Source organism: Arvicanthis niloticus, chromosome 25 (assembly GCF_011762505.2).
Source record: "Arvicanthis niloticus isolate mArvNil1 chromosome 25, mArvNil1.pat.X, whole genome shotgun sequence".
Taxonomy (NCBI): domain Eukaryota; kingdom Metazoa; phylum Chordata; class Mammalia; order Rodentia; family Muridae; genus Arvicanthis; species Arvicanthis niloticus.
Window position 1 is genome coordinate 13,372,600 of NC_133433.1, and position 13,003 is coordinate 13,385,602.

A 13,003-nucleotide genomic window follows, 5' to 3' on the forward strand; every position below is an offset into this window, starting at 1 on the left:
GGAGAAAGTTTTTATTCTTAGGAAATACACACTGAAATATTCAAGAATAAAGGACTACATACTCAGGAGATTTAAATAATGCTTAAATATATAAGTATCTGAACATATTTGTGTATATATTCATTTCTGCATCAACATATGATCCTGATTCTTAGTGTTATCATTTGTGTTGTTGCTCAAATTGACTCAGATATGGTTAATTGGTCACACTCTTATATAATGTTTTTATACTGTCTTAATTTTAAATGAAAGACAACTGAGAACTTGTGATGGTGTAATTTTCATTGATTTAAATGACCAGTTTTAATCATCTTGAAAACTGAAATTTCCTGACACATGAACAAGTTATCTTTTTTGTGTGTGTAGAGTCAAGGTGAATTTTGGGACATGGCCACTGCTTCACCAAGGTCTGACAGTAGTGATAACCACAGTAGAAGGTTGCAGTTAAAGGTAACGGGTAAGTTAATAATGATGTAGCATTGTGGTGCTTAGATTAAATTAAATTTTGCATACATAATTAGGCAAGTATGTTTTATAAGTGATGCTTCTGAGACATATAGAATGATGTTGGACTGATGCTGGGCAGCACTGGGATTTAGTGTCTCGCCTTCATATTCTGTCTAGTTTTTTTCCTTGCCTTGACATTATCATGATTTAGTCTGTTTTGAAGTAAAAATCACTTTGTAAAATCCATGATCTTGATTTCACAATAACTTGAATAATAAAAAAATAGTACTTCCAATTATACAGAAGGGACAGATCAGAGGAATCAGTACCTCATCTTGCTTATGAAGATGCTGGTTGGGCCCTTTTTTCCCTGGTTTTGGTCCTGGAGATTGAAGCTAGGGCCTTGTGCATGCTAGGCAGGCATTCCACCACTGAACTATATCCTTAGTCCAGTTTACTCCTCTATCCCTTTTATTTTTTGATATTGTAAGCTGCCATCATGCCAGGCCCTCTCTGTTATTGGAGTAAGAGAATCCATGACCCCTTTATTCTTGAATATTCATGTCTTCAAAGCCACATGATCAGGCTGCCAGCTTTGGATGATATCACGTTAGCTATAAAGCTTTTATTCTGTTGCTTTCTAGAAGCAGAAAATGCCAAAGTCTTTCACAAATTGGAAGCTTAGTTGTGTTGGGCCTTGCCCCGAGTTCACCCCTCCCATTATCTAGTGCTAAGCAGGAGGCTTCTTCTTAATGATGTTAATCTCCCTATCTCTGTCAACACAAGCCCTGGCTACATCATTGGATCTCCTGTTCTTTTTTTTCTCCAAACTGCACATTTTATATTTATTTTTGCTCATTTGCTCTTTTTCATTGTAGACCTGAATAAGCATTCTAAATAATAATCACATCACAGATTCGTTATTGTGATGCTTTGAAATTGCCTCTGTTGAGGAAATCAGCCAATTACTATTTATTTAATTTTTGCCTCAGGCAAGTTCTTAGGACAAGGGCAAAAAGCAGATAGATTTTCTTTGCCAAAATTTTACACAAATGGCCATATGCCTAATTGGTTAATGTTGTTCACCTCTGAAACAGCTTTTGAGGTGGCTTTCACTATCAGCATTGCTGTCAGAATTACTGTCTTCTGAGCCCCTGCTAGGATAGCCCATTACGCTCTGCATACACTGTTCAACTGCTTTTCTAGTCCAAACTTCCAAACTTTTCTACAGTCCTCCAAAAATGACGTGGTTTGGTTCTTCACAACAACAGATGACTCTCTGGTACCAACTTTTTTTTTCCTGTGATAAAACACCCTGGCCAAGGGAACTTTCAGGGAAAAAAAAAAAAAAAGTTATTTGGGCCTATGATTTCTGAAAGCTAAGCGTCCATTGCTGTGTTTGACAGAAGTGTAAGATAATAGAACCAGTTTGGAAAAATAGTCTGACATTTACTCAGCAGAGACTTTTGGACTACTTGGCAATTCTAATATATCCAAGACAAACTAAAACATGTTCACAGCAAAACTTGCACATAAATGTTTATGAAAGTCTTAGACACAACAGGTACAAAGTAATTTAAATGTCTGTCAACTAACAGAAAAATAAAACAATGGAATAGTATTTGGCAGAAAAAGCAGTAAAGTATTGAGGCATGGTACAACACTGATGAAACCTGAAAATATGTTAACTGAAGGAAGGCAGCCATGAAGACCCCACTACATAGACATTTCACAACAGGCAATCTATAGAGACGGAACAAGGGACATTGGGGGAAAATGGAAGATTACTACTTAATGGTCAGGTGTTCTTTAGGTAAAGTAACAAAAATGTTTTAAAATTAATTTGGATATGTATGTACAAGTCTGGATCTATTAAAATGAAGCATCCTATTCTAATGGATGTATTATGTCAATAAGTTGGTTACTGAGAAATTAAATGGCTTTAAACATTAGTAGCTTCTCATTTTGCCTGTAAGACATGTACTAGAGGTGGAAGAACACTTCTGTTTTTATTGGTTTACTAATAGGTAATGCTCCTTTTTGTCTTTTTGGTTTCGTGTGTGTGTGTGTGTGTGTGTGTGTGTGTGTGTGTGTCCTCACCAGTAATTATCATTTTCTATTAGTTTCTAGTGCCAAACTAAAAAGAAAAAAGAACTGGTTTGGAACAGCAATATACACTGAAGTCATTGTAGATGGAGAAATTAAGAAAACAGCAAAATCCAGTAGTTCTTCTAATCCAAAATGGGACGAGCAGCTGATTGTGTGAGTATCATGTGTAAGAATAGAAAATCACATGTCCTGTGTTTTGTATTTTGTAGACTTCAAGTAGTGAAGTTTTTTCTTTAAGGAAGAATTTAACATATGAAGAAATTTTTTATCTTTCTCAAAGAGGAAGCATAGTAATTTGTATTTTTATTTTACAGACAATTATATCTATATAGCCTTTTTTCTCTGATCGTTTTATATAGAAATAAAGTCAGCCATTCTTAATTTTGGCATTTTGAAGTATAAATTTGGCATGTGAAATATAAATTTGCATGTAGTGGAAACATTTTAATGTCAGCCTTTCAAAACATCTCTAGAAATAGTTTCCTATGGGGGAGGATTTTCTGAGGTCTCAGTAAGACACTCAGTCCTGTATGGCTCAGTGGTCACTAACTACAACAATCCTGAAGTAGTTATCAAGGCCACAATGTATTTGAAAGTATTTGTTATTTACTGGTTTATACAGTATTGAACTCAATTCATGGTTTTAGAAAAATAATAATTAGTATAAATAACTTAGAAGAGTTAGCACACACAGTGATGACATGTTTATTTTTGTTATAATGTTATTCATGCAGAAATGTGACCCCACAGACCACCTTGGAGTTTCGAGTTTGGAGTCATCATACTTTAAAGGCAGATGCTCTATTAGGAAAAGCAACAGTGGACTTGAAACAAGTGCTGTTAACACACAACAGAAAATGTAAGTGGCTTTCTAATCTTTTGTTTCTTTACGCATCATTTAAGAGACTTTAAACACATCCTTCTAAAGTCCAGAAGTGAAGTGTAGTGTTGTGTTTATAAAGAACTTATAATTGCCAATGGTTGCTTATAGAGCTATATCGTAATGAACTGTAGGCACTATTTTTCTGTCCTTTCTCTGTGCTGTAGATTATCTAGAATACTTCAGTACCAGTTACCATCACTCATTTATTTATTTACTTGTGTACTTAGACCTGATTCAAGTATGGTGGTATATGCCTGTACTTCCAGGAGTCAGTAGGCTGAGGCGGAAGAATTGTGAAGTTCAGGCTGGCCTAGGGTAAATAAATAAATAGCATCTCCTCTCTCCTCCCCGCTTAAACAAGACAACACCTCCCCTCCCAATGCTGGGGCCCAAACCCAGGTCCTTGTGCAAACCAGGCAGGGACTTTCCTCTTCACTGTTTCTCTGGCCCTTGAGCATATTCTTATTTTCCTTAACAGTGATGTCTTTATTTAGATGAAATATTCTAGTGTTAAAGTTTTCAGTCATAATCAGTTCATTGTTAAAAGTATGGAGACATGAAAAATCACAGAGGAGTATAGAAATTATAATTGTATCCAAAGATGACCACTCAGTAATTTGTTCTCCTTTCTTGTTCTTAAGCATACTTTTCCCCTGAGCTTATCATCTACTGCTCTTAAAACAAAAAAAAACCAAAAAGACAAAAAAACAAAACAAAAAAACCCAACATCATACTATAAGTACCAGGTTTCCATGATTGAAAATTTTCGAGCATTGGGGTTCATAAAGTAGTTCAGACTACAGTAATGTTAAGCCTCTTGTCAGTATATACAAAACTTGGCATGCATATACATAGATTTATAATTTTTTTAGAAAGGCTTTGTGAATTTTATCAAATCTCAAATTACGGGATTCCCTGAAGATTTAAAAACCAGAATTGTAGTTCATGATTTTCTTTTTAAGAGAACACTTCATAAGTTTGAGAGAATCTGATCCTTGATCTGATCCCCAGATGATTTTAGGATTATCCCTTCAGAGGTGGAAATGTTAGAGTAGAAATAATTGAGGAAATTTTCTGGTTGATAGAATCTCCGCTGGATATATCAGTTGGGTCTGCCAATCACCCTGCCAAGGGACCACCCCTCAGGAAGAAGGGGATCACCTCTAGGAAGATGGGCTTGCCTTTCTCAACTCCTTTAGTAGTATACAGTACTTTCTCCCAGAATTCCTCCTCCAAGCTAACATGCAGTTGCCATGAGTTTGGTTGAGTCTGGCTTTTGCTTTTTGTTCTTTCTCTTTATTTTGGATGCTGGGGAGAACCGAAGGATCCTTTCTGATACCTTGGGCTTTCTTGTCCTCTCTCTAAAACTTCTTCTCACCATGTCGTTGCCTAATGCCATGAGGCAGAGACCTCCATGCTGGTAATGCAAACACCAGGATCTTTTCCTTCTTGCCTCCATTCTTCGCCTATGGGCAGCTGTTGAGATTTATAACGTGCTTGCCCTGGGCTGTTTTTCTACTAAACTCTAATAATATTGTCCCCTAGTTTCAAAAGAAAAAAAACATAAAAAAGGAAGTTCCTTCTGAAAATCTACATATAGTTGAAAGTTTTCGATACATTTGACATGTTTTTTTGAACACTAGTTTTAAGGAAGAAAGTGTCTTATCTGTGGTTTATGCTAATTTAATTATCTGCTATTGCATGACTTATTTTGTCCTGGTCATTTGTCATGGTACAAAATTAGTAGGCTTTTCAAGTATATAGTATCTCACCTGGATATCATTATCTGTGTCCCTATTGCTGCACATTTAGCTTGTTTCTAACTCTGTTCTAAAGTTAGTTTGTACTCAGCCCCTTTCCCCCATATAAATATTCAGTCACCTAACCTCCATGTAAAGATATTTATTTTATACAGTCATCTGCTAAGAAACTTGTAATGTCAATGTAACTTGAGATAAAACCCTCGTAAATTGCATAAACTTAGGTATCTGGTTGATCGACTTGAACAGAATATGTTTAGATGAAAAATATTTTATAAACATTTCTACTATAAATGGAGGCCTTTAAAAATTACAGCAGTAGTATCCTAGGCAGTCATTACCCTAGGCAGTCATTAAATTTTTGTTCTATTTTGTTTGGAAGTAGGGTCTTACTATGTAGCCAGACCCTTTCAGATCCCGATCCTCCTGTCTCAGCCCCTTGAGAGCTAGACTTTGTCTTGTCCACCTTACTCAGATCTTCAACAAGTGGAAGCTTTTTTCTCACTTTTCTTAAGGCTGGAATCTGATCAAGGTGGTGATAGAGTTGTTTTCTTCTGAGACTTCTTACCTTGACTTGTAGATAGCCATCCTTTCCTCAAGTTTTCAGCTACCTTCCCCTTTTGCATGTGTCTATGTCAGTAAATTTCTACTGATAAGGGCAGCATGTGGGAGGCAAAGGCAGACAGATCACTATGAATTTGCGGCCACCTATGTACAGAGTTCCAGGACAACCAGGGCTACATAGGAGACCCTATGTCCCAAAACAACAACAAAAAATAAATCGAATCGGCTCTATATTGGATAATAAAGAGGTCTCTGATGAGTTTTAAAGAGTATTATTTTTCTAAATTATTAACTGACAAATTATGTTTACAGTGTAAAAAGTCATCTTATGGTTTACCTATAAAATGAAATAATCAAAACAAACTAATTAATCTATTCATGTACCCTGTTTTGTGATACATATTTAAACTTTCAGTAATTTCAAACTTTACATAATTACTAATTCACTATATGTAATGTATATCAAGCATGAAAATCCCATATTTCTTTTGTATATTTGACATGTTATGCCTTACACTGTTGTCTTCACAAATTTCTCTCATGCCTGAGTAAATTTAATGTAGATTTGTGTTGCATGGAAGTTGAATCCAAGGGACTTTGCATTTAAATCAGAATAGATATAATAGGAGGATTTGGCCTTCTATACGAAAGAAACAGTAAACTGTTATCATGGCATGTTGAATTTATGGAGTACCAACTATATCTGATATGGTGCCTATGACTCTGCACTGGGCTTGAAGTTCCTTTTATTTCCTTTTTGTTATTCTTATTGTTCCAATTTGTAGTTGAGGAAACAGACCTAATGAAGCTTGACTGACTTAGCTTTGTATGTCTAGTAAGTGGCAGAGCTGGACTTTGGTAACTAAACACTTGACTCTCAGGATGAAACTGTGCCTCATCCACAGGATCTTTGTGCTTCTGCTCAGGAACAAGTTTGCATGGTTGTTGTGATTAGTTAGATAGTATTAGCTTGTTCTCTGAAGGCTGTACTGTGCACAAAAGCAATGAAAGATGGTATCAACAGTGTGGAGCTTAAGAAAAGTTACTCAGCTAACTGAATGGCATTATTTCTGTTGTCATATGTACAGGGTCTACAGATATTAATGCAAAAAGTTACTTCCAAATGGTACTGTCAAGTTCTGAAATACAGCAGTTTTTAACTGAGGTATGTCTAAAACATGTTTTTGTATGTGACAAATGTTTTTAAACTAGAATTTTCCTTTTTCTAGTAGAAAAAGTGAAAGAACAATTAAAACTTTCCCTGGAAAACAAGAATGGAATAGTGCAAACTGGGGAACTGACAGTTGTCCTTGATGGATTAGTGATTGAGCAAGAAACTGTAACAAACCACAGCTCCTCGCCAACCAGTAAGCTGTGCTGATGTATCTTTAATTTAAATAAAGAACTTTGACTGGAAATACATAGAAACTGAGTTGCTTTCTTTCCTCATGTTTAGTAGAAATTCAGCAAAATGGTGATGCCTTACATGAGAATGGAGACCCTTCAACAAGGACAACTCCCAGGTACAGTCCTTTATCTTAGTATTTTTGCAACATGGTATAACATTTCCCAAGCATGAAGTGTGTGTTTTTAATTTACTTTTTTTGTTAACTCCAAATTTATGACCCTTCTGCTTTAGTCTCTTGACTGATAGGATTGCACTACTGGGTGGTGGTGGGTGGGTGTTCACAGTGACTTGAAGTTTCCAGTGCAGTTGAGGATGACCTCTAAGCCCTCCTGGCCCTCCTGCTCTCACCACACAAGTGCTGGGGTTACAAGTACACACCATACCCAACTTACAAGTTTCAATTCTTAGTCTCAATTTAATGTAGCAATAGCAAGCTGTATCTCTTATCTTTGCTCTAGCACTCCACATCAATGTTACAAAGTCAGTATTTTTTTAATGTAAAGTCTACTGATATTGTTTATTGTATTTAACTCATTGGAGTAAGACTTTTTTTTTCTTTTTCAAGGTTGGCTGTTGAAGGTACTATTGGAATTGATAATCATGTATCAACAAATACTGTTGTTCCTAACTCATGCTGTTCACATGTAGTTAATGGAGAAAACACACCTTCATCCCCGTCTCAGGTTGCTGCCAGACCCAAAAATACTCCAGCTCCAAAACCACTCACATCTGAGCCTACCACTGACACGGGTAACCTTGACTGTTTGTCATACTGTTTGGTGAAAATTGAAGAGGTTTATGTATTTAGGCCACCATTTTCTTTATTATATTATGCTATCATTCTTAATCTTGTTTCATAATATAAAGTATAAAATTATGACACCAAAGTTTATTTCTAAGTTTAAAATGTGGAAGGCATGTGAAAAACAGTTGAGAAATCACAATATTTTTAGCAAGTACTAATGTGATGTAAGATTCTTGGGTTTTAGGCCACAAGATACTATTTAATTAGTGATTAAGTGTATTTTTGAAAGAACTTGAGTGAATTCATTGATCTGTTAGTAAAAGGTATCTCAGAGTCATTTTGATTTATATTTCCCTGATGATTAAGGATGTTTAAGTGTTTCTTAGCCATTTGTGATTCCTGTTGAGAATTTTCTGTTTAGCTCTGTACCCCATTTTTAAGTGGGTTATTTGGGTTTTTTTTTTTGGAGACTAACTTTTTGAATTCTTTATACATTTTGGATGTCAGTCCTCTGTCAGATGTAGGGTTAGTGACAATCTTTTCCCCAATGTGTAGGCTGCCTTTTGCCTTTCAGTTTCATGAGGTCCCATTCATCAATTATTGATCTTAGAGCCTGAGCCATTGGTGTTCTATTCAGGAAATTTTCTCCTGTGCCAATGAATTCCAGGCTATGTCCCACTTTCTCTTTCATTAGATTCAATGTATCTGGTTTTATGTTGAGGTCCTTGATCTACTTGACCAGAGATTTATGCAAGTATAGATCCATTGGCATTCTTCTACATGCAGACCGCCACTTACATCAGCACCATTTGTTGAAGATGCTTTCTTTTTTTTAACTGTATGTTTTTAGTTTCTTTATCAAAAATCAAGTGTCCATAGTTGTGTGGGTTTATTTGTGGGTCTTCAATTCTATTCCATTGATCAACCTGTCTGTTTTTTATTATTGGTTTCTTTAACCTGTCTTTAGCATATGAATTCTTCTTTAGTAGCTAACATTTTAGAAGCATGTGCTGTGATTTGATATTGCTATCAGAAAATTTTATAGTTCCCCAAAGGGAGAATTACACTACTGTAGAATGTCCTAAGAAGACTTTATAAGTTTTTTTTTTTTTAATTTTTCTGAAAATATACCATGATATGGACACCACAAAGTATTCCTTACTTCCAAGAAGGCAGATACAACAGTGAACTTTGTTGCTTATCTTTTTTTAAAAAAAGAATGATATAACACGATAGTAAACATCAAGAAGATCCATCATCTTACAAAAGAAGAGGGCCTCATGAGCCCACCCTTAAAGAATTATTGACAGTTGGTGGCTTCTGAGAGTCAGTTTTCTTTAAGGGTGTAGCCCCACACCTAAGAGTATATGAAAAGCACAAATTGGACTCGGTAGGTTATTTTTAGAAAGAGAAAAAAATAAAAAGATGACATGATGCTGCAGGGAGTAGAAAACGGGTGTTAGATCTGTTGTGATCAATACATATAGATAAGGTTCTCGAGGAATTAATATTTTTAAAAACATCCTATAGCTAGACAAAATAACACATTCAGAACATTCAGCTTCCTTTTGGGCCAATTTAAAAATTAGAAATTGCAGACTTAAATATATGGTGTAAAGAAATACACATCAAGGGGTCAATAGTTGTTTTATATTCACATGTATATCCTATTTTATATCAAAACAGGAAAAAAACAAAGCAAAACAAAAATCTTTTAAGATTTACATTTAAGTTATTTCCTTATGAATTCTTCCAATAGGATATAAAAGTAAAATAACAAAATAAAAGTCCAAACCTGCTCACTCACATATTACCAAACCAGGCAAGTTTGTTTTATGTGGCCATTGTTGGATTCAGGAGTTGAACAAGTTGCATCATTTCTTGCAGTAATTAGATGTCAATTCCTTATTCATGAAAGGAATCAGATGATAAAAATGTAGACTGGGCACTTCAGAAAGGCCAGTTCAATGTACGGAATTTGCTCTTCCTTTTGAAACAGCTGTATAACAAGGTTAGTCAAAGTGTTCACTCTCTATAGTTATTGTATGTTTTAACCTTGGGCATATTCAGGTTTTATGAAATAGGAAAGAATAACCCTTATCAATTAGCACTGTAGAATCTCTTGTGTATACTTTATTGCTTTTATATACTTTTATTTTATATACTCTCTCCATTGAAGATACATTCATTTTTCACAGTCCTGCAATATCAGCATGAAAATAAAATATGCACATGAGGAATTAGAAATAATCATTCCATCACAAATAATGCCCTGCCATTTGTAAAATTATAAAGCCAGGGCAGTCTTAACAGCAGTGATGCAATAATAGCTACTGAATGTGCATTTCCCAGCTACTCACATTCTTTGGTATATGGACCAGTATTTTCCATTTGCCCTGAAGGAATTAAAGTAGAGAGAGGTCACAGGAATTAACATCCGTCTGTGTCTGTCAACTTATTACAACCTTCTCCTGTTCACATTTAGTTAGGGTGTCTCAAAAGGACAGTACTTACCTTTTATATTGAAAGAGGCCTCACAACCTTTTGACCTGCTATGATTTTTTACAAAATAGTGTGACTGTCCTCATTTCATTTACTTTAAAGGGTTTCTAGAACCTTTTGTGTTGGCAGCAACCGTTTAGTTGATATCTTTGATAGCTTATTCCTTACTAGATATCTTTTCAAGAAATGGACAGACATTACCTGTTCCTTTAAGATGAAGATGCCAAGTAGCATTCCTCCATCCCTTTTAGGAAGGTGGGTGCTCGGGATTGTCACATATCTACAGATAGAGAGCAAACACTTTACCATTGAACTTCATTGCTAATATTCCCTTTTTTCAATTTAGGACTCTTGACATCAGCTTTTGTTATTGTAATTGTGATGATGAATGTGGAGCTCCATATGCTCTCCCATTCACCACCAAGTCTGCAAGATGAGGCTGATGCTGCTATATACTATTGAAGCTCTTGGACTATGAGCTCAGTAAATCTCTTTTCTCCAAGAAGTTACCTAGCCTTAAACTCCATTTCAGTATGAAAAGCAAACTAATATACTTGTACTCCAGAGCTTCTGAAATCACTAAAGATGTGTGGTTTTGTATGTTTGTGTGTATGTGTGTGTATGCTGTGTTGTAAATTCATTTGTTAGCAATATTATAGAACTGGCAGGAGGCTATTTGTACTTTCCACCATGATTGGCTTCTAACCTGTTCGGGTATTGGTGTGGTATATAATACATATGCCACATAACTGTTCTAAATTCTAAACCATGAATTCTGGAATACATTGTTTCCATGGGTTTCAGATAATGGATGTGGGCCAATACTACGGAGTACAGAGAAATGATAAATTCACACCAGAGGTAGTATTGTACATGAAAGATTTTTTTTTCTGCCACTTGATTAAGAAGATTCATTTGAGAAGTCTACTTGCCATAAATATTTATTATAGATTCCATTGAGAAGATGAGACAGTGAAGAATAGACTGAAAAAAGTAGATGACCTGAAAAGAGTAGATGACCTGCTAACGTGACAAAAATATAATCAAAGTTAGCATCTCTCTACATAAAAGGGGACTGATATTCTTAATTGTCTTATAACATTTGTAAAGATTAAATGAGATAAATCAAAAATATCTATCATAGTTCTTGGAAAGTGGTATAAGAAAAATACTATACTTTTTTTTTTTTTTTACTTTAATCCTCTCTAACTTCTAGTATGAAGTGACTTTTTCTAATATATAATTATTACTTATTAATAAAAGATAAGTATAATATGGATCAGACAAATGGATTTTGTAGCTGTGTTATACTTTTTTCACTTGTTGAGAATTATAAATACTGGGAAAACTTCAGAGAAATGTACAGGAAGTCCTGTGCACTGGCCTTTACAGGTGCTAAACCTACATGAAACTTTAGTAAGTTACCAGTCAGGAAACTGTCACTGATACAAACTCAGAGCTTGCCACTGTAAACAGTTCGGCCTACTTGCTTTGTGCTTGAGTGCTTAATTTCTTCAGAAATGTGGTTCATCTAACTACCATTATATCAGATACAGAGCTGGGTCATTCCCACAGGGCTGCCTCACAGTCGTTCCCTTTATAGCTATATCCACCCTAAAATGGCTTTACCTGTAAGGAAATTGCACAGGAAAACAAATATTTTTCATGTGATAGTTTTTTAAAGTATTAAAATGGTATCATGATCTATTTATGTTCAAATAACAAAGTATTCGAGACTGTGTAACTTATAAAGAAAGAGATACTTTAATTCTAGCACTCAGGAGGCTGAGGCAGGCTGCCCCTGTGAGTTCAAGGCCAGCCTTATCTATATAGTAAATTCTAGACCAGCATGGCAACATAGTGGATACCCTGTCAAGAAGCTTTGGGGAGGAAGAAAGAAAGGAATGATTAGAGGGAGATTTAGTTTACAACTTCAGTTCAGCACTTGGTAGTCTGGGAGTTCAGTTTTTCAGTTCCTTTGGACCTGTGGCGAGGACGTCATGTTGGATGTTATCATGGCTGGAATATATATGAAAGACCAAAATCAAGTGGTGAAACAGGAAATCAGAGAACGACTGGGAGTAAGATTTAATGAGAACTACTGCAGTCCTTCCAAAGGCAGCAGTTCTAATGGCCTGATTACTTCTCTCTTAAAAAAATGTTATATTGTAATCAAACCGTAACGAAGTCATAACAAGTAGAATTCAAATATGTTAGTATTTCTACCTTTTTTCTACTTTATTTGAAAGAATTGTAACTCCAATATCTTAGTGGCTAAAAGTGATTAAAGATATATTTATTAAGTCAAATCAAACTGGAGGCAGGTATCATATGCCTGGAGACCTAGCTACTTGGATGAGGACAACATAGGAGGATCTCTTCAGTCTAGAACTTGAGGGTCTAAACAACTTAGCTAGATTCTATACAGTTCTCATATATCTGCTCCTGTATTTAGCATTTTCCAGTGACATCTTATATATGGGATATTTGTTACAGCCAGCAAACCATTATGAATAAACCAAAATGTTCACACACACATACACACACACACACACACATAAACACACACATCAAACTAATTTAAT

At 35.4% G+C, this 13,003-nt stretch overlaps 1 protein-coding gene across 5 annotated transcripts in view; it reads left to right on the forward strand.

Moving 5' to 3' along the window:
• The window catches only part of Wwp1 (WW domain containing E3 ubiquitin protein ligase 1), a 90,925-nt gene that overhangs the window by 32,090 nt on the left and 45,832 nt on the right, over positions 1 to 13,003 (forward strand). For 3 of the 5 annotated variants that reach the window (XM_076924103.1, XM_076924106.1, XM_076924104.1), the window contains exons 3-8: positions 367 to 457; positions 2,571 to 2,709; positions 3,291 to 3,415; positions 6,993 to 7,130; positions 7,220 to 7,286; positions 7,737 to 7,921. In XM_076924103.1, the coding sequence (XP_076780218.1) occupies positions 388 to 457; positions 2,571 to 2,709; positions 3,291 to 3,415; positions 6,993 to 7,130; positions 7,220 to 7,286; positions 7,737 to 7,921 (724 nt within the window). In that variant the 5' untranslated portion in view covers positions 367 to 387. Of the gene's footprint in view, positions 1 to 366; positions 458 to 2,570; positions 2,710 to 3,290; positions 3,416 to 6,992; positions 7,131 to 7,219; positions 7,287 to 7,736; positions 7,922 to 13,003 lie in introns of those variants that run through there. The other 2 variants (XM_076924105.1, XM_076924107.1) reach the window with 2 other exon arrangements.